Genomic DNA, 20,181 nt, shown 5'->3' on the forward strand with positions numbered 1-20,181 from the left:
AAATACTAATATTCATATTAATACTATCGGCATTGTCCATCTCCATTACAAGAATGCTATAAAACGGGTTTTTCGTTCTTTGCGATTCAAGGTCAAACGATAAATTTTTCTTGTGATAAATTTTTCACATGTAATAGATTTTTCTTCTTGCGCACGCATCGCGTCTTCATAAATACTAATACCATCATAAAGATAACAAGCATTTTACATGTCCATTCAAAAAAAACTACTAAACAAGGATGTTCTAAACGGTTTTCCCTTCTTCGTGGCTCCACCCTAAATAGTTTATCTTTCCTAGTCATTAAAATTAGTAAATTAATCTTCGAGACGTCGTTCTCTTCTTTAAATTAGTGTTTGATTACTAAGGTGCTCGCATCTAGTGGAGACTAATTACGAAGAATTAGGAACACGTCCTAACCAATGTTCCGAGATGCGCACGAAGCGTGTGCTTGTCCCGAATATCCCAACGTAGGTCCACTCCATATCCAAAGCTAGAAACCATCAACGAATTTGAGCCCATTGGTTTGGGGAATTCAATAGCTGGATTTTAGGAGATTATCAGCAAGAAAAATCTAGTCAGCCCGTCTTTAAATAATCCCGCAAATGTCGCTGCCCAAAACCATATATTATAATGGAAATGCCGAGTCTTCTTCTCATGAAGATTATGCTAAGAGTTTTCTTGCTTTGCTCTCATCTGGGTTCGGTTCGGTTCAGCAGATAGCACTTCCCCAGTTGAAGCTGGAGAGTAGCCCTTGTTGAGGGGAAAGCTGGTGATCCCATGAATATACAATTACATGCAAGACAAGCGGAGTTGGAACATAATCCAACATTAGGTGTTGGAAGAATCGCGATGCCGAGATATTATATTAATATCTCGGCGACTACGACTCTCCTAGGGAGTAAAGGAGTAAAGAGCGGCAAAGAATCACTTGCATATCGTATACCTTGTAACGGAGACATCGTCTACCGAGCTAATGCTTATCGGTTGGATTAGGATAAGGATTTATGTGCTAATGGACGGTGGACACTGTTGTTTTGCAGCTTAGGAAAAGAGCTGCGTGGGTGATTTTTTATGCATCTGTCGACTCCGAGCTACATCTAGTTGAAGTGATTTGTGGGCTGATTGATACATACCGTTTGCATCTGTCAAAGGCATATAAAGATCAAAGGAATCAACATCAAGCCGTTAAAATTGACTATGTTCGAGAAGAAAATTCTTCCCTTTACACGAGCCCAAATGCGTAAGAACAGCACACGCATTGTTCATGTTCATGAGCATAAGTTACACATTGAACTGTGATATGTACAGAATTTCGATATCAGAAACTGATATCGACCAAAAATTTACACACAACAGAATGCTTGAATGAATAGACAGAGAGACAAGGATCATATATGTGTTCGTTCCGACATACACACGGGACAGGTTGTGAAACAGTTGAGCTCAGGCTAGGTCCTTCTCTGTGGAAGTCTGACTAGGCGAAGCACCCGAGCAGAACCAGAACCGGAACCAGAACCACTTTCTCTTCTTCTTCTTTGTCGGTTCGGACTTGGAATCTCTCTTAGCCACGTGATCAGCCATGTATTGCACGACCGCCTGATGAACAGGATTGAGAAAGACGAGAATTAACCAAATGCCCATCTAATAAAGAACCTAAAGAGTTGCACTATGTAGTAATGAAGCAGTACCTGAGCACCGAGTCTGGCTATTTCTCTTGGAGGCAATTCAAGAGGAGTCTCGGCGGCTCTTAGAACTCTCAGCCTTGACAAGAACCTGAAAGAATCCGGCAGTTCTCTTATCTGATTGTTGCTTATGTCAAGTTCTTCAAGCATCTCCAGATTTCCGATCGATCTCGGTAGGGATCTCAGATCGGCAAAGTTGTTCCCGACATTTAACTTCTCAAGGCTCACGGCAAAAGACAAGGTCTCAGGCACGGACTCGAGTTCATTGAAGCTGACATCCAGTTCTCTTAAGTTGGAAAGATTGCTCGTAGTTGTAGGCAACCCTTTGATTCGATTGTAATGCAAAGTGAGAACCTCCAAGGATTCGATCTTCCCGATTGCCTCTGGCAGGGCCTTGAGCTGGTTGAAGTCTAGCCTTAGCTCGATGAGAGACGAACAAGAGCCGATTGTGTAAGGAAGCTCCTCAAGCTCATTGGTTTCCACATTTAGTTTCTGTAAAGAAACCAGATTACCTAAGGAATCGGGCAATCGGGTCAGCTCATTCGAGCTCAGATTGAGATTGACAAGACTAGACAAATTTCCAAAGGAAGCGGGCAAGGATCGCAATCTGTTGGCTTGGAGATCAAGATCTTGGATATTGATTAGCTCGCCAAATGATTCAGGAAGATTGATGAGCTGGTTGGAGTGAATGGATAGCTTTGTCAAGGCCCTCAGGTCGCCGATGGAGGACGGAAGAGCCATGATTCGGTTTTCTGATATGTCCAACTCGGTGACTTCAGATAATTTCCCGAGTGACATGGGAAGCCACTCGATTTGATCCATCAACTTCCCCTTGAGATCGAGGGCTTTGGCTCCCTTTTTTGCAGAGTTTTCAATGAGGGCAGCAACCTTCATTAGGCTCAATTTCTCAGAATCTCCCTCAGCTGTAAGATGCAAGTTTAGATGTTTCAGTCTTCAAACATCGATGCTAAACAACATATGAACGGAAAAATATGATCTTTCACAAATGACAAATTACAATCGAGATTCAATAATTATTCACTGCTGCAAGATCCTAGGTATTGATGAAAGTGTGAAAATTGGGACTCAAGTTAGAATTTCTGCTTTTCCTGCTTTTTCCCCTGAAGTTCAGTCGCTTTTGCCAGAAATCACATCAAGAACACTCAAAACCAGCATGAACTGAAAAGAAAAGGCAAAACCCAGATGAGTAAAGCTAAGGGAGACGGACTGACTCGAACCTTTAGAGATCGTTGCTTTTGTGGAAGCGCTCTTCACCAACTGCCTCAAACTCTCCTTCTCTGTCGCATCATCAACCTCGCTGCACACAAAATTCTGCTCCACAGCCTCGCTCTCTCTCACAATTCTCTCAACTGGATCCTCAAACCTCACGTTTCTACGGTCACCGTCATCCCCAGAGACCAGCTCAGACGCTCTCTGGATAAGCTCGTCAAACTTCTGAAACATCCTGTCCGCGTCAATCAGGTACAGAGCCTCCTTCTTCTGCTCATGGCCCTGGAACAAGAGCATGGCCCTTTTCACCTCCTTCAAGACGGAGCAGACCTCCGCGGGGACGTCCTTGGGAGGCTCTTGCCTCGAGATCTCCTCCAGCTTCGCCTTCTCTTCGGAGTCCACGGCCGCGAGCACGGACGAGGCCGCTTCAACTTCCTCGACGGTGGGTCTAGGAGGGAGCGATCTGTAGATTCTGGTGATCTCATCGATGGAGGCCACGAGAGCAGGCGGTGGTGGAGGGTCTTGCTTCGTCAAGACAGCCATTGGAGAAGCAAGGGACCTGGTTTTGATGGGAGCTTTTCCAGGTTATGGCATTTGAGAGACTCAGGAAATGTGCCTTCTTATAGAAGTGATTTGGCAGAGACTCTTTTGTTGCCAACCTCTCCCTCCTTTTTTTCTATTTCATTTGTTTCATTTATCCCTAATTTTATATAAATTTGGAAAAGGAGAAAAGAAGAAAGCAAAATCAAGGGTGTTTAGTCAAGGGAGACGATTATGCCGATGCACATGATTACCAACACGTTGATAAGGTTAGGGATAATGATACGAATAATTTTTTTTAACTTTGGTTCAATGTGCAATGTCGTCTATGAACTTTTAATTTGTTCAATATGATCCATGAACTTTTGGTATATATTCAATGTATTCCCTGAACTAAGTGAAAATATTCAAGGTAGTCCCTGAAAACGAATTAATGGAATGACTACATTTAACTTTTTCAAATTGTTCAGGGACTAAATTGAGCATGTATCAAAATTTAAGGATGACATTGAACAAATTAAAAGTTGAGAGACTGCATTGCACATTGGGTCAAAGTTCATTAACAACATTGAACAAATTAAAAAAAACAGCTTATTACTGTAGTTCCATTGGCATACATCATCGTGTGCAAGTCAAGAAATGTGAAGGAAAATGCTTGCTTTGCATCCTATAATTTCTTTTCCAAAAGCCAAAAAATGAAGAACATCAAGGTTAAATGAAACTCCATGTAACATTTGCTTAATTAAAAAGACTGGCATGTTTGTTGAATGAATATACCTACACATTACGAATAGGGTGAGCAATCGGACCAACTTTTAGAATTATAAATGTAGCAGAAGACTGAAGATCCTGATTATTTATGGATAAACAAAATTATATATAATCAAAATTGAGGGTGAAAACATGAAAAAATCTATACTAATCTCCAGCCATTGATGAAATCAAAAACCTGGTACACAGAGCTTTGACAATAGTCAATAGGTACCAATTCAACTCGGAAATTGAACCGTCTCATCTAACAGGTTCCAAGTCGGTTTCCGGTAACAGCTGGCCGGATTGTCGATTAGAAACTATTTGGGAACCCGCCAAACAGGCCGGTTCCATGATTGAATTAGTTTAGAATCTGTCTCATACACCTTTTTTTATCAAAATTAAAAATCTATAGACTCATAGGAATAAGATAATATACCAATTATGTGATTTTTACAAACCAAACCCGATTCTCGGGTGGAATCGGAAACCGACTAGTCCAAGTTCAAGCTAGTTTCGAATATAATCGGTTCAATCCCCTTTCCAACTTTTCGAAACCAGGACTAATAGGATAAGATTTAAGTTTTTCACTGTGGAACCGATCACCCATTCATCAATCAAAAGATATAGATTTGGAATGATTTAGCTTTGTGGATTCTTTAAAGGATCATATACTATTATTATTTGTTAGAGAAAAACGCAAGTGATTTTGGTGAGAAGAGGATTGGTCTTCAAAATTGCATAGGGTTGTCTTCAGTTTGTTCATGCATTCTCAAATTTTTATTTTTTATTTTTTGAAATGGTCAATAATACGAAAAGTCACTTATTCCGCTAAAATCAAGACTCTAGAAGGAAGGATAAGATAAGATTCATAAAATATTTCACAGGCAGATGTTATATTTGTGACAATAACACATTTTTTCCTTTACCCTTTTGGAGAAAAAGGAAAATTCCAAGAAAACGTTATTTTCCGCATGCAAACAATTGAGATAAAATCACTTCACATCACGTCATGGCGATATCGAAAATTAGGACGAATATTCAGTAGTCAATCAAAACAGTGGAAAGGGACACAGAGATTGTTAGTATCATAATAAGGAAAAGAAAGTTCAAATTTTTAACTTGTAAGCTTGGAGCTCAGAATTATGACGTCACTGATGAGAGTAGCATAACTGCCGGTTCTCAGCAGTGACGTCAGAAGAAAGGATGATAGAAAGAAGGATGAATTTTTGGCACTCTTCCAATGACGACCAAAAGGGGTCAATGTTTGATTAAATAATGAATTGATTAATCCTATACATATGCTTATTGGTCTCTTGTCCCATGAGGGAATTGTTCTAGGAAGTGTCCTTAGTCATTTTCGACCTTGGTAGAGGAGTCATAAAAGCTTGATTTTTTTTTTTTTCATAATTTGGTATTTGCCAAGAGATTTCTGTTGAATACTTACCCGGAATCAACAAGAGAGAGATCACCCGAAAACAAAGATACCCGAGCAATGAGATATCGTCTCCCGAAGTTTTGCCCTCTTACCAATTCACGGATCAAGTGAGACCCTAGCTGAAGTTAGTTGAGAGCACCCGAACAAAAATTGTTCACGGTTGATGTTATGTTGAATTGAGCCTGCACCAAAAGTATAGTACAATTATAGATTTGTTCTATAACACGAATAAGAACGATGTGGAAAATAGATTTGATAAACTTATTGTATATTTTGATGTGTATGGAAGAAGAATACATGAGCCTATTCATTGGTTTTATTAGATGACTATCTAAGATAACATACCAATTAAGATATACACAATCAAAGGGAGATATACACGCATTCTTGAGAAATACGGAAAATCAGCCGAAATATCATAATTATCTCTAGCTCTAACATACAAAATATTTTACAAAAAATTTCAACTATTTATAACAAAAAAGATTGAGACGAGATCAAGGGTTAATTGCAAAGTTATTACTATTATTACTATATACCCGCCTCGGGGAAGTGATGCCGGAGGGTGGAAGCCGAGGGCTCTTGAGCAAATGCAAAGGCCGGCTTCCCCTTGTTTGATGGCGGGGTGAGTGGTGCCACCATCGTCACCACCAAGTAAGGGGCAATCGATCCTCGTGTGATGATTGCAAGCATCGTTCGGCTCTCACTCGATGACAGCGCGTGACGACACTAACAATATTATTGAAATGAGAGTCTCTGCACTCATTCAGATATACATAAAAAGAAGAAGAAGAAGATAAATTTGGCCTCACTCATGCTCACTACGAAGATTGCTTTCCCTCATCTGACGGTGGGGTAGACGGTGCCACCATCGTCGCCGCCAACTGGGAGGCGACCGGCCCTCGTGCACCAGTTGCAACTGTCATTTAGCTCTCATTTAGCGGCAACAAGTAGTGATGCAAGCAATATCATTGAAACGAGGGCTGTTTACCTCGTTCAAGAGACTTGATTGTACTTTAAAAAAAAAAACAAAAAACAGTTTTTGGACTCTTCAATTTTGACAATTTTACTAGGGTTGGGGATTGAAAGCATACTTAACCACGCATTAATTAAGACAATGTTAAAAAAATCACCTACTTAATCTATCAAACTGTAACAATGACAATAATCTAAGTTATTAATGTATATGCCATTCTTTTTATCCTCGTGATTTATTGACAAAATGAGAAACTACTGATTTTTGGTAAGCCAGAAAGATCTGCTTATATTTTTATGACGAATAAATGCACAGCATATATATATATTTTTATTTATTTCATTGTATATGGTAACATAATCGAGCCCCCTTTGATTATATCCATTTTTTTCATGCCACTTCTTCTCTTAAGCAAATTTTATTGTCAACCATCTTCCTTTATAGTTTTGGGGGAAAATTCCATATAAAAGCGTGAAATACCTCACGTTCTCAAATAAAGGTCTGAGGTGAATATTATCTCAAATAAAGGTTATGAGTGACATTATTTTCTCAAATAAGCGCTTGAAGTGGCCATATCAATCATTAAGAAGAACTTGACCTTGCAAGCTGAATGACATTTTCATCCTTTAATTTTTTGAATTTTTTTTCCTTTTCTTCTTTTTTTTTTCTTATTATGCTTTTTTCCTTTTTTTATTTTTCTTTTTTCTCTTTTTTCCTCTCCCCTCCGCAAGCCATCGCCAAGCCTCGTCGATAGTTGATGAAGTTCGCTAGACTTAGGTGAGGGTCGCCCTGGGCTGAGCCGACAAGGATCGCCCTCACCTAGGCTAGCGAGAGCAACCCTCACCCTCGCTTGGCCTCACCGGTGCAACCCTCGCCTGGGCTGGTGAGGATCGCCCTCGCTAGATAGGGGGAGGGTCGCCCTCACCCGTCCAATTGAGGGTGGTCCTCACCAGAGGCCGACGGAGAGAATAGGAAATAAAAAAGAAAAGAAAAGAAAAATAAAAATTTTAAAAGAATATATAATTTTTTGACTAAAATACCCCTTATCAGAATAGTCACATGTTGGTCGGCCAGCCAAAAGCCCTTGTTTGAGATAATTCGGCCACTTCAGACCCTTATTGAAGACGATTTGGCCATTTCATACCCTTATTTGGAATTTTCCCTAATTTTGGTATGCTATAGGAAAAATTTTACTAGGCTCATTCCTAAAGTTAATAAATGATTTAATTTTCACCTACCGTCCTCAAATTTTAGCCCAATGTGTAATGTGATATTTAAACTCTTAATTTATCCAATGTGACCCCTAAAATTTACTCAAATGTGCAACGTGGTTACTGAACTTTTAATTTGTTCAATGCGGTCCATGAATTTTTGGTACATATTTAAGTTAGCCCCCAAACCAATATGAAAATGTTCACAAATCGGGCCAAAGTTTAGGGACGATTGTGTCATTTTCCCTTTCGAAAAAAGGATATTTGAAAAAAACGAAGTACAATTTTTTTCCCTAATTTATTTTCTCATGAAAATAAGAAGGTCGAAATTCTTTTGTCGAGGAAAAAGAAAATCGAAATAAAAGATTTCGTTTCCCTTTTCTACTTTCTAATCTCCTTCTCCTCCTCCTCCTCCTCCTCCTCCAGCCTACATAAAAAGCTCATCGTCGCCTTCATCGCAGAGAAGGAAGGAAGCACGCCCGCACGCCGCCGCAGCTCCGCCACACATGACCGGCACTGCGAGGGAGAAGCACATCCGAGCGAATCGGCGATCGCATTCCCGATCGTCGAAGCCGGACATGGACCACTCCGGCCGCCCCCACCCCCCGCCGCCGTTGCCGCCGCCGCCGACGACGATGACGATCGTCCCCGATCCCGCCCCCGAATCGGGCCCCGGCGCCTCCGATCCGCCGCGATCCCCCGCCCCGAGCCCGGCCCCGCCGCCCCCGGAGCGAAGCCCCATCCCCGGCCCCGATTGCTGCGGCCCCGTCCCCGACGACAGCAGCGCCTGGGGCTACTGCACCGAGGAGCAGCTGGAGGAGCTGCTGCGGAAGCACGTGCAGTTCTACTACAACGAGGCCCTCGCCAAGCTCTGCGCGCTCGGCTACGGCGAGGACGTGGCCCTCGGCGCGGTGCTCCGGAACGGGCATTGCTACGGCGGCATGGACATGCTGACCAACATCCTGCACAACACGCTGGCTTATCTGAACAGCGGCGGCTCCGAGAACGGGGGCGCTGCTGGTGGTGGCGGGGACGGTGCTGGCTCGGGCGAATCCGAGCTGGGTTTCTCGGATTTGAAGCAGCTGGAGGAGTACTCGCTCGCGGGGATGGTGTGCTTGCTGCAGCAGGTGAGGTCGAATTTGAGCAGGGGAGATGCTATGTGGTGTCTCCTCATGAGCGACCTCCACGTGGGTCGCGCCAGTACCATCGAAATCCCGGTGGTTCAATCGCCGAGTGAGGGATTGGGTCCGGTTGGTGATAAGAGCAATGCTGAGAGCGGCGCTAATGACACCGCTGCTTGCGTTCCGGCTCCCGTGTTGGGTAGGTTTCTTGGTGGTTTAGGATTTAGTAATGGCGGAAACGATTACGTGGAGGCTGTGAATGGCTTGGGAGATATAGGAGGAATGACAATGCAAAAGGATATCGAGTGTCCGAAAAGGTTTAACCTTTCGCCATCGATGAAATCTTTGCTGAAGAGGAACGTTGCAATGTTTGCAGCAGGTTTCAGGGCAAATGCGAAGAATTTGAGGGAACAAACTCCTTTCTCGCAAAATGGATCGCCTAGTGGAGTTGCCTCGGTTGCGTCACGGGAGAAAGCTGCGGTAGAGAAGAATGCGGAGTCGAGGAACACGAAGAACCAAGATGATCTCCATGCCATGATGCACAAATTCCTTGACATGGATATTGGCGCAAACGTTGATGAGAATCCAGAGGTTGCCGAAGAAGAGCGGAAGGACGAGATAATTTTGTCTATGCTTCGTGATATCAAGGATCTCGAGAAGCAAGTGAAGGAGAGGAAGGAGTGGGCACAGCAGAAGGCAATGCAAGCAGCTAGAAAGCTTAGTAGTGACATGACAGAGCTCAAATTGCTGAGGATGGAAATGGATGAGACTCAAAGATTGAAGAAAGGGAAACAGACTCTAGAAGAAACTACTATGAAGAGACTATCAGATATGGAGAATGCTTTAAGGAACGCAAGTGGTCAAGTGGACCGAGCTAATGCGGCTGTGAGGCGGCTCGAGACTGAAAATGCTGAAATCAGAGCTGAAATGGAGGCTTCCAAGTTGAGTGCATCGGAGTCAGTGTCATCCTGTCTTGAGGTGGCTAAGAGAGAAAAGAGGTCCTTGAAGAAGCTTTTGGCTTGGGAGAAGCAGAAGACGAAGATGCAGGAGGACATCACCGAGGAGAAACGGAAAATCTCGGACCTGCAACAGCAGTTGGTTCAAATTAATCAGGCTTCAGAAGAAGCAGAGGTGAGTTAAATGCTCGAGTTTACTTCCGACATTCCTGCAAGTGCAGGTCCTGGATGGTAAAGACCGGTAATCTACTTTGGCCCGTGTTTCATTGCCCAGTTTGCTATGCATTCCATATGTTTGCCAAGGTTGTTAGGTCACTATAAGTTTTCCCTATTCGGGACTCAACATTTCCAGATGTGGCCTGAGATGTTTAAATTGGTCCTGTATATTAAACTCCTAGTTACAAGTAAAAGCTAATTATCTATGATATCGCGGTTTGAAATGTTCATTACCAATTAGGGACAGCTTCAATGCATATGGTTTAATTAACGTTAAAAATGTTTCGGCAACAAACCAGTTTTGATCGTTGCTCATATGTGTGTGCACGTGCATGGCAATCATTGCATTGCATTCCCTATAAATTCGTATAGCTAATCATTCATAATCAGGATGCATTCATCTTCTTTTGGCAAGTGGCATAATACTTCATGGATGCATCTTGGATACTGTAGTGCTCTGGTTCTGTTTAGCATTATAGTCAGCTTGTTCTGGTTAGTGTTTGAAAAAAATATATCTACTTCCAAGTGAGCAATCTGAATACATACCCTAGCTAAAAAGTTACTTAACTCGCAGGGCGATACTGTTTTGCCTTAAAGGCTTTTTTATGATACATAGAGCTTCACAAACGGAAAAATGTCAATAGTAGTACAGATTAGCATGAGCCATGAGGAAGAGAGTATAAAAGTCCGGCAGATAAGTCGTATGCCGTGGAAGGAGGGAGGGGGGGGGGGGGTGTTGGGGTTGTCGGGGAGGAAGGTAAAATGGGTTTCCAAACAGACAATCTTGAAGAGACATTCTTGTTCTGGAAATTATAGACGACCTTGTTTGATGCAATTAGGTTTACTTCAGTATGAATTTCTTGTTTGGCATCTGAAATTCCTGAAGAGGCAATTGCTTATTGTGTTTCATTTATTTGGCAACTCAATTTTTTCTGATTATTGGAAATTTATTATGTTTTGCAATTGATGATTGATTGTTACTTCTTTTGTTGCTGATGCTGGTTTTTTATGCCCTTTTACATTTAGTAGATGCTTAATTTGCTTTTATTCGTTATATTTATTACTAAATACCACGCTTTTTTATTGCATCTAGAGACTTTAATTTATTATTTTGTGGCTCTTCTCATTTGGCTGTCTTCATTTGTTTGCTCCTGTAGTTATAACTTGATTTTGTCGGTGAATATCTATTACTTATCTTGACAAGAATCTTTTGAAAACTATCGAAAGGTTATGCTTGCATTGCCCTTATCTATGTATGGGCAAGACCTTAGACTTGTCCGCTCAAAGATCTGAATCAATTATGAGGGTGACATAACATTGCTGTTAAAACTGGACTGGAACAGTTTGTTCGACCAGCTGGACTGGAAGGTGGTTGTTAGTCTGGCACCCTTGAACCCCTTGAACTGGATTAACCAAAGACTGCGTCATGCCAGTTTGACCCTGGCAAATTGGAGTGGGTTGACTATTGTTGTAGAGTGGTGATATATGTACTGGTTTGGAGCAAAGGTGTGTTAATAGTTTTAGGATCGGAAGCTGGGAAAGTGGAGTCCAGCCCATTTTGTGTCCATTGGAGCTCTATTGAAATGCTGAGGTGATTAAGGGGCATGCCCGCCAAATTGAAGCCTGGATAATGAGAGGCTGGCTGGTGTCCGTGCTGGACTAATTATATGTGCTATGTCAGATAAAGATATAGGTCTAAGAAGCCACCGCAAGTTGACTCACTAGCAGTTGAAGCAATTGAGCAGTGGAACTCCATCCGGCCACTTCACGCATCCTTTCATGAGACTGGTTCTGAAACATTCTCGTAAACATTTTCCATGTCATGAATAACATCATGGCTGATATAAACCTTCAGAATGTTCGATACATCTGCCATTGCTGCACATTCATCATGAGAGTGCTGTCTTAAATTTGATTATCTTCATTGACATCCAGGCATATTGATGGTGAGTTGCGGTTGATTGTACGTCTAGTTTTGCAGAATGTGCTTTTGGTATATTTGGTTTTATCAAAACGAGCATTCACTCTCAGAGGTGTTATAGAAAATCTCTGAGCTAATTATACGTGGATTTTTTACGCATTTACGTTAGCTATCTTGTTGCTAGCTTAATGTGTTATACTTCTTGATTATATTGGCAGAGAATATTACACTTCAAAAAGCCCTTTCTATCAAGTTAGTTCTCGTACGCAGGAGGGTCGATATTCACATAACTTTGCTTTTCATAAAGTGACTAGAATTATTTTTTCACTTTGTTTTTGTTTTTATTTTGCTTTTTGCAAGTGCAGATTATTTACCCATAAGGTCCTTTAACTGTTGATTTGTTGCTTGCAATTCCAGTCAGTATTATTTATCTTGAATTTCTGTACAATCTCTGACTGCAAAAGCTAAGAACTCCAATGTTGTTGCAGGTTAAGTGGAAGCAGGCAAAGAAAGAGAAAGAGCTTGCCCAGGCACAAGTGGAGGAGGAGCAGCGATTGAAAGAAGCAGCTGAGGCAAGCAGCAAAAGGAGGCTTGAATCTTTGCGCTTGAAGATAGAGATAGACTTCCAACGTCAAAAGGATGATATTAAAAGACTTGAACAGGAGCTTTCGCGCCTGAAAATGTCTGCATCCGCCCAATCCGCAGATGCACATCATGGATCGCATGCTTCCCCTGCGGCGAAGTCTGAGGGGGGGAAACCAGAAGGAGAAGCAATCGCCAGGCTGCTTCATCAATTGGAACTGGAAGACTCGCCTGAGGTCAATAGAGATAGACAATGCATACTGTGCATGAAGGACGAGGTCTCAGTTGTTTTCTTGCCATGTGCCCACCAAGTTATCTGTGCCAATTGCAGTGATAGTTACTGGGGGAAGGGCAAAACCACTTGCCCTTGCTGCCGTGTCCCGATTGAGCAGAAAATCCATGTCTTTGGGGCAAGTTCATAGTTCAAAAAGAGAAGTCAGCTTGAATTGCTCTATTTATTATTGGACAGCCGGTTTCTTCTTACTATTTTTATTGAATTCTGGTTTAGGTGATGCTGCAAGTGCATCCCATTAGAAGGATGTAGATAAATAAAAAGGACATTTGTCTGAGCTTCCGACTCGGACTCGATAACAAATGCTTGCGACTTTGAAAGGCATGGCATTCTGGCTGCTATGAGAGATGCCAGCTAGGCAGTACATCCTATCTGCATGATATCATACGCAATGTTCGTCTGCTATTTTATGTGTCACTTTCAATAACAAATACATGCCAGATGGGTTTTGTGTAAGATGGAAGTATTGAACTGTTACTGACTTAAGCTTGACATGAGCATTGTTTTAATGTCATTTCCAATAGAAGTTTGTGCAGGTCATCCTGCCTTGCCTGTGTACCGGAAATTCCCGAAAGGGATTTCTTTCGTCAGTATTCCCTTTTGACTTTTAGTTTTTGTTGAAAAAGCTCCAGGTGAAGGAGCTTCTTGTTTTATACTTTAGGAGATTTTGGATTACACAGTGGTTAATGCAATCCAATTTTGCAAAAGAGGTCCCCCCCGGAACTGTTATTCTATTTTGAATGCTTGAAGCCAACTTTCCTTATAAATAATTGTCGTGTCTTAAGCACAATGCTATATGTGCTGTGCATGTTTTTTTGGCACGTATGCGTACCTTATCCCTTCTAGTCCTGAGCAAAGCGAGGACAAATTGTATAGTTGAACTAACCTCTACTTCCAACCATTCTCATTCTGATGTGCCTATGCATGTTGTTTTATTCTTCTAGAAAAGAATTTGATTGATCAGGGACACAATTCTTAAGGAAATCACTGGGCACTTAAAAGTGTAAAAGATCTTTCCATCTGGGAGATAATGACAAAAGTTAAGAAACTATCATATCAAGTGAGTAGTCCAGAACCGCAGGATACAAAATGTCGTGCGCGCCAAAGTGGGTTTCCGTACGCTTTGTTTGATTCTTAGATTGATGGAGCAGATCAATCTGAAATCAAAGTCGAGCTCCCTGCAGCTTTTGAATCAAGAGGAAGCAGTCCGAAGACCGTGGTGATGGCTCCAGAAATTAATGGCAAATCCATAAATTTCTACTAAATCGTCTGTACTACTAGAATCATTGGCCATTTACCATTTTCATGTTACTGACGTACATAAAATTAGTTCGCGATTAGTTTGAAATTAGTTATGCGTGAGCTCATGGGAATTTAAAGAACCATTCTTTCTAGCAGCAGCCAATAGGAAAGCGGCAGGTGTCTTCGGATATGTAGAGAGAAAGGTCAAAAAGGAGATAAGGCAGGTGTGGCTTGAGTGATTCCAGGGAGCATGCTAGTGAACCAGCTCGGTGGGTAATGTAGTAGCAGACAATCATCGTCAGCAGATGGCTTGCTGTTTCACCAATTCTTCTTTTCTAGCGTGGAATAATGGAAGCACGAGGTGCTTCTTTGATTGGAATATAGGAAGAAACAACAAAGAGAATAAGCCTCAGCCCAAGTACCATGATGATGTTGATCTTCCTTTTTCATCATCACTTGTAAAGAAAACATTCTTGAAAGGTACTCTCTCTCTCTCTCTCTCGATCGACAGTATTTGACAAGAAACGATAAGTGGCTGATCTTCTCAGATGAAATTTAGCAGGGAGGGAGCTCAAGTGCTGTTACAAGGCCACAGTGGATGGGTTCAGTGCCACGGATTTCCACAACTGCTGTGACTTCAAGGGACCATGTGTCATCATTGGCTACACAAACAAGGCCTTCAAGTTTGGTGCATTCAACCCTGAAGGCTACAGGAGCACGGATGATTACTACGATACGTTCGACGCGTTCCTCTTCTACTGGACAGAAGACAAGAAGATTGATCCTGTTATTTTGCCCAAAGTTGGGGGTAGCGGTGCAGCTCTCTTTGATTATGCTCGGGGTGGTCCCCAGTTCGGGGCCGACGGGCTCCTCATCGGGCCACCACTGGCACCAGTTATGGGTGGATTCGCGGGCCCAGATACTAACTCGGGCGTGGGTGACCTGAGACAAGCTAAGTCCAGGTTGGGACTTTCATACGCAAAAAGGGAAGACGGAAAAGAGTCTATTTTCGGCGATGAGTCCCGGGCTACTGTAGCGGAAGTGCAAGTGTTTTGCAGTCCTCAAATTGCAAGCTTGTACTAAATTGAACGGACAGATAGACAACAGCAAAAGATTCTACCAAACAAAAGGCCGTGATGCCAAGACCAGGTATTCTTTCTTTATGTGACACAAATACATGTAGAGACGTAATCAATTTGAGAGACCTAACTAGGAGAATCTGGAATTATTATTTGTCCATTACTTGATGCTCCACTTTGCTTCTCTTCTTAAAGTAACTTATTGTATCATCTTTACATGAATGTTAAATAAGGCATGAGGCGGTGGGGAATACTCCGAAAGCTTCGGCCGAAGGATGGATCATAGTTTAAATGTGTTTTTCTGAGTATCTGGTAATATTCGGTGACTCCATTGTCTGCCCTTCCCACCGGCCACAAGGACATGCAAGTTGGAGTATAAAGTTATTCTTACTTTGTGATCTTTAGCATCAGAAAAGGAGAGGGTGCCTAGCTGCTTGTAAAAAAGACCCTACTTGAATTTCTCATTTACTTGGGTGTCTGAGCAAGAAGCACGGCTCAAAATAGAAGATATATTGATAGCAACTTTCTCATGTGCTATTCAATATAGGCAGGCTTGAAGCCTCAAGCATGCCTTGCCACACAGAGTTGAAAAAAATTTCCAGATTGACATGTTTTATGGCAAATAGTCCCAATTACAGGACAAACTACTCTGCTTCTATAACTAAACCGGGATAGTGCAAGCCCTTCATGGAACGCATGCTTCAGAAATCTCGTGTTCTTACTCTTGCTCAGCGGTTAACATTACACGGTGTTCGTCTCGTTGCAGTTTGGCATTCTAATGGAGCTGATTCATGTTATGGAAGGTTTTGTCAATTCCACCTGATTAACCTATTCAAAGCAAAAAAGTTTTTATTCATACCATGCGTCTGCAAGTAGCTTTAGTCTGCATAAAGACAAAAACGGAAAAAAGAAAAGGCTTTAGTCTATTGTATCTAGAGTTCCCAACTGAGAACTTGCCTTGGTACTGTTGGGGTCATGAAGTATCTCGTTTTGAGATTTTACAAGCATTCTGACTGGTAAGAGTATGGTCTGTATTAGGGAACTGAAGTTCAGATGTGAACAAATCAAGTGTCAACGGGATTTTGATTATTCAAGCAAAATCTAAATATGACTAATTGGAGATAAATCATAAGAAGCTAGGGGAAATGAGAATTGCACAAGTATGCTTCCCCTGCTGCACCAGTAAAGCGCTAAAGGCTGTGCAACCATAAACCTAATGAATGCCATAACATATTATGGCTTGCCAGACGTTAAAGACTTCCTTGTTCACTTCCTAAGCAATCCACAGCTCTCACACAAATGTCATAGTATTCCAGTACCAAAGAAACAGCATACAGAAAAGTTTCCCCCACTTGAAGCACCTTCGCCTCAATGCACAGTACGAGCTTCAATATCACAACGGTGAGAAGCTTTCATGGGATAAGCTTACACGAGAGCGAAATAATCAAGATGGGAAGTCCTACTTGTAGCTAAACCATCTCCCGGTGTAACTGATAAAAGTCATTATCACCAGGGGGTGTATTACATTACTTAACTCTTAAGATAAAAAAGGACAACTAAACCATTTGGTATACCAAACCGACTCCAAGCTGCCTACGGACCATAAAACCTTCCGTCACATATGCAAAGAACGCCCCGTCCTTTGTCGCGCTCCAAGAACCAACATTAAAAGGCGTCTTCTTGGATACCACACTTCAGATACTACTAGAAAGTAATAATAACGTAACTAGTTGCTGCAAAGCAAATGACTACATCACGATCGTCATGTTGTCTTCCTGCATCCACAGATTCCCAAAGTCTCCTGAGCCGCCATCGCCACTTGCTTGCCTGCAAATTGGAGATTGTTCCCAAGTTCCATATCCTGCAATAAAAAATAATAATAATCATCAATCGATTTTTTCTATCCAAGATGTTCTGATATCTGGGTGGATGTATGGTTATGACCTTCATATGAGATCTCTTCATATTGGCAAAACCTGGCATAGTTCTCGTGCCCCGAGTAAGGCGACATGCAGCTAATTTGGCCGAGTTCCTCTGCAAGTTCGACTTCCCCAATAAAATCCGAGTATGCCAAATAGGACGCGGTCTCTTTGTTATTGGTCAAATGCCAGGAAGCCACAGAACTAGGAACCTCATGCTGAGGGAAGTACTGAAACTCCAATCCTTGTCCTTGAGGGTATTGCTGGAAGACAATTAAATGTAATGTATAAAACAACTGTCATTTTTGTGAAACCGTCGAAGTTATCATTTGTGAAGAAAGTTCTATTGAAGGATTGTATGTCATTTTTAATCTAGTTTAATTCTTTTGATGAATTAAACTCAGATCAGGCCATACCCAGATGCTAGCAAGATTGTTCTCCATTAAAGCTGGCTCGGAATCTGCTATTTCTATGATTTCAGGTGGTATAGGGCTTGAATTACGACTTTCATCATAAAGTCCACTGTTTTGAGGTGAGACGTCATTCGAGGTGCTTGGAAGCTCACTTGATGTGTCAATTGAGGTGATGTCCACTGGGCTCAAGTACCTTCCCACCCTCTTGCCTTTCAGCTCTCCATTGGAATCGCTTGTCTTTGAACTTTGCTCGTTCTTCTTAATTACCCGGCACAACACAAAAGCTCCCTGGTATAAAAATAACAACCCACAAAACTTGAATTCTTCTTCACAAACATGAAAATGACCAACTTTTCTGCACAAAATTTCTGGATGATCGCAAAATAAGTGCAAGTCCCTAAAGTTATCAATATAAGTCTACTCAACTACAGCATGAATTCATTTGGCAAACCTGAAGACCAAGTGATCCTTGGGGAAGCTCATCGGAGAGCCGATACTCATGCATGACCCAATCTGTTCTATCCCCTAAGGGGGCCCGTCCGCGATAGAAGACTAATGTCTTTCGATATCCAGTCACCGAAGATTGGCAGACAACCTTACGGTCTTTTCCAGTGGCTTTCCAGTAGCCAGCTTTTGTTGCTCTATTTGATCGTGAGCCGTTCGGGTACTTTCTGTCCCGTGGACAAAAGAAGAACCATTCCATGTCTCGGTTCGGGAGGAATGATTTCTCTGCAAACAGCAGATTACAAATTCAGTCTCTTCAATCTACCGGAGAGTGATCAAGCAAGGAAAGATGCAGATGCAGTGACTTTTTGAAGACAAAGGTGACTCTTTGTTATTTTCAGTCTCTCTCTCTCTCTATTTACTTTGTCTATGAGAACAGAATAAAGCCAATTGAACCGGCTTTTGAAAGCCAAATCACAAGAGATAAGAGCACTTGACTGACTTGGTTATGCAGAAAATATACATTTTATAGGAACCCTTCTAATCTAGTCCAGCATTATCTCTGTCATATTAATAAAGACTTCCATTGAGATTACTAAACAAATCTCATCTCTATTTCAGTGAATACTATGACATTCGTGGGTCCATCAGATGTGAAGCATATTCTAGCAACTTATAAGCATCCTCAGTTCATCTTAGCAGACATAATCTCAAATTGCACAGATTTCATGTAATTTGATTACTGCTAAAAATTGAGTAGGTTGCTTTAGCACATCAAAGTTCAATTCTGTAATCACGAATGACCTGGAAATTACATGACTATTCATTTTAAAGTCAGCCACTATCTTCTGTAGTACCTGGAAGCTCCCATGGATCAAACTTGTATAAATCAATTACAGGAATCACTTCAAGCTCGAACCCACGTCCCTCGGTTTTTCTTTTCAGGTAATACCCCACCAATTCCTCATCGGTAGGATGGAATCGGAAACCCGGCGGCAGAGATGCCCCTCCCATTTTTTTCTCTCCACAATCTACCAAAACTTAATACTCAAAAAGAAATAAAGAGAAAGGATACGAAGTGCAATAGAAAACAAAGAATGTCAAGAGACAATGCTCAGTTCTTCCTAAGTACCTAAACTGTACCTATTAAAGATCTGGAAAATCCAAAAATAAAAGTTTTTATCAACTATTGACTTGTTGTTGAGCACCGAGTAGCACTTCCACAGTACGCACCCGTTGTACAGCAGGATCATTGTCTCGAAATAAAAAGTCGAGATTTTTTCTTATGGCAGAAGATATTTTCCCACCAACCCCCCTTTCCCCTTAAAATTTTGGTCCTAAAGAAAAGATGAGAATGAGCAAAGAAAACTCTCAAGCAACACCAAAATTGCAGTGAATTTTACAAACACCCAATAAAAGGACTCTTTTTCCCTTAAAACCAGTCGAGACCCCAAAAAAAACCGAACCTTTTGTAATGCCCAGAAGCAAAAGATACAAACTTTATGCTGAAGAAGCAAAATTATGAGATCGATATGGGTTCTTTCGGTGCTTCTGGATAGAGAAGAGCAGTGTATGGCGAAGGAGATGTTGCAGAGAGCAGTGAAGGTGAAGAGTGTAGAGTAGGATCACAGAAGGAAGAGATGGCCTATATATATAGAGGGCAGGAGAAGCCAAGCGGTCCAAAATGCACACCGAAAGGTTGAAGATTGCTTAGTTGGAGCACCATCACAAATTCCACAATTGTGGCCCCACCTACAAACCAGTTCACACTTCACCACCTCACCAAAAACAGTCGTTCCCGCCATTTCATTTCTGACCGTTGCTTGAATAGTGGTGATTGTTTGACAGGTTCTATCTCCTCAAAGAGGCAATTTTCATACTACAGTTACCTTGCTTTTGTGATAACGAATGAATCACGTTTTTAGTAGCAGATCATCTTGATGTTTAAAAAAGTCAGAAAATTTGCTCATTTGTCATCGACCTGTCACGTAGCATTTGCTTGAAAAGTTCTCCTAATTCGAATCGATAAGATAAGGCTTTACGATTCAGAGAAGTGTCTCCATAATCTCTGACTAAGCACGTTTAAAGTTCCCATACCACCTAAACACAGGATAACATATAAGAAAAGAAAATTTGGCGAGAAAATGCAAGTGGGATAGCTCAGGATG

General features: G+C 41.7%; 4 protein-coding genes across 7 annotated transcripts; 2 read left to right on the plus strand and 2 right to left on the minus strand.

Moving 5' to 3' along the window:
- Positions 1 to 1,172: 1,172 nt before the first annotated feature.
- LOC115678108 (plant intracellular Ras-group-related LRR protein 5-like) lies at positions 1,173 to 3,547 on the minus strand. Of its 2 annotated transcripts, none has more exons than XM_030601414.2 (3): positions 2,916 to 3,547; positions 1,690 to 2,606; positions 1,173 to 1,597 (listed from the first exon to the last, which is right to left on the minus strand). In XM_030601414.2, exons 1-3 carry the CDS (start codon positions 3,454 to 3,456, stop codon positions 1,445 to 1,447), a joined length of 1,611 nt encoding a protein of 536 aa, XP_030457274.1. In that variant the 5' UTR covers positions 3,457 to 3,547; the 3' UTR covers positions 1,173 to 1,444. The 2 variants fall into 2 exon arrangements, with proteins under 2 accessions (XP_030457274.1, XP_030457275.1); XM_030601415.2 differs by having other exon boundaries at positions 2,922 to 3,542.
- Positions 3,548 to 8,237: 4,690 nt separating this feature from the next.
- On the plus strand, positions 8,238 to 13,321 carry LOC130140027 (MND1-interacting protein 1). Its single transcript, XM_056318226.1, has 2 exons — positions 8,238 to 10,080; positions 12,531 to 13,321. Exons 1-2 carry the CDS (start codon positions 8,335 to 8,337, stop codon positions 13,044 to 13,046), a joined length of 2,262 nt encoding a protein of 753 aa, XP_056174201.1. The 5' UTR covers positions 8,238 to 8,334; the 3' UTR covers positions 13,047 to 13,321.
- A 931-nt stretch (positions 13,322 to 14,252) lies between these two features.
- LOC130140029 (uncharacterized) lies at positions 14,253 to 15,529 on the plus strand. Of its 3 annotated transcripts, XR_008818025.1 has the most exons (3): positions 14,253 to 14,638; positions 14,718 to 15,307; positions 15,471 to 15,529. XR_008818025.1 is itself a non-coding variant. In XM_056318228.1 (2 exons), the coding sequence occupies exons 1-2, from the start codon at positions 14,464 to 14,466 to the stop codon at positions 15,239 to 15,241; spliced, it is 699 nt and encodes a 232-aa protein (XP_056174203.1). In that variant the 5' UTR covers positions 14,268 to 14,463; the 3' UTR covers positions 15,242 to 15,529. The 3 variants fall into 3 exon arrangements, 2 of the variants coding, with proteins under 2 accessions (XP_056174203.1, XP_056174204.1); XM_056318228.1 differs by having other exon boundaries at positions 14,268 to 14,638; positions 14,718 to 15,529; XM_056318229.1 differs by having other exon boundaries at positions 14,320 to 14,638; positions 14,721 to 15,529.
- Positions 15,530 to 16,599: 1,070 nt separating this feature from the next.
- LOC130140028 (NAC domain-containing protein 71-like) lies at positions 16,600 to 19,634 on the minus strand. The gene is made up of 6 exons (XM_056318227.1): positions 19,480 to 19,634; positions 18,871 to 19,044; positions 18,021 to 18,298; positions 17,573 to 17,857; positions 17,182 to 17,419; positions 16,600 to 17,098 (listed from the first exon to the last, which is right to left on the minus strand). The coding sequence occupies exons 2-6, from the start codon at positions 19,025 to 19,027 to the stop codon at positions 16,986 to 16,988; spliced, it is 1,071 nt and encodes a 356-aa protein (XP_056174202.1). The 5' UTR covers positions 19,028 to 19,044; positions 19,480 to 19,634; the 3' UTR covers positions 16,600 to 16,985.
- Positions 19,635 to 20,181: the final 547 nt, after the last annotated feature.

This window comes from Syzygium oleosum, unplaced genomic scaffold (genome assembly GCF_021117445.2).
Source record: "Syzygium oleosum isolate NSW1041296 unplaced genomic scaffold, Sole_v2.1 Sole_v2.15, whole genome shotgun sequence".
Lineage (NCBI taxonomy): Eukaryota > Viridiplantae > Streptophyta > Magnoliopsida > Myrtales > Myrtaceae > Syzygium > Syzygium oleosum.

What these genes read in the sequence shown, in the direction of transcription:
- LOC130140028 (XM_056318227.1), bottom strand. Translation starts at nt 19,027, where the DNA reads ATGGGAGGGGCATCTCTGCCGCCGGGTTTCCGATTCCATCCTACCGAT. An exon ending in AAGGATCACTTGGTCTTCAG is followed by an intron (nt 17,858 to 18,020) that starts GTTTGCCAAATG and finishes TTTTTATACCAG; the next exon opens with GGAGCTTTTGTGTTGTGCCG. An exon ending in TGAAGAGATCTCATATGAAG is followed by an intron (nt 17,099 to 17,181) that starts GTCATAACCATA and finishes TTTTTATTGCAG; the next exon opens with GATATGGAACTTGGGAACAA.
- LOC130140027 (XM_056318226.1), top strand. Translation starts at nt 8,335, where the DNA reads ATGACCGGCACTGCGAGGGAGAAGCACATCCGAGCGAATCGGCGATCG. An exon ending in AGGCTTCAGAAGAAGCAGAG is followed by an intron (nt 10,081 to 12,530) that starts GTGAGTTAAATG and finishes ATGTTGTTGCAG; the next exon opens with GTTAAGTGGAAGCAGGCAAA.
- LOC130140029 (XM_056318228.1), top strand. Translation starts at nt 14,464, where the DNA reads ATGGCTTGCTGTTTCACCAATTCTTCTTTTCTAGCGTGGAATAATGGA. An exon ending in AAAGAAAACATTCTTGAAAG is followed by an intron (nt 14,639 to 14,717) that starts GTACTCTCTCTC and finishes GATGAAATTTAG; the next exon opens with CAGGGAGGGAGCTCAAGTGC.
- LOC115678108 (XM_030601414.2), bottom strand. Translation starts at nt 3,456, where the DNA reads ATGGCTGTCTTGACGAAGCAAGACCCTCCACCACCGCCTGCTCTCGTG. An exon ending in AACGATCTCTAAAGGTTCGA is followed by an intron (nt 2,607 to 2,915) that starts GTCAGTCCGTCT and finishes TGCATCTTACAG; the next exon opens with CTGAGGGAGATTCTGAGAAA. An exon ending in TAGCCAGACTCGGTGCTCAG is followed by an intron (nt 1,598 to 1,689) that starts GTACTGCTTCAT and finishes CCTGTTCATCAG; the next exon opens with GCGGTCGTGCAATACATGGC.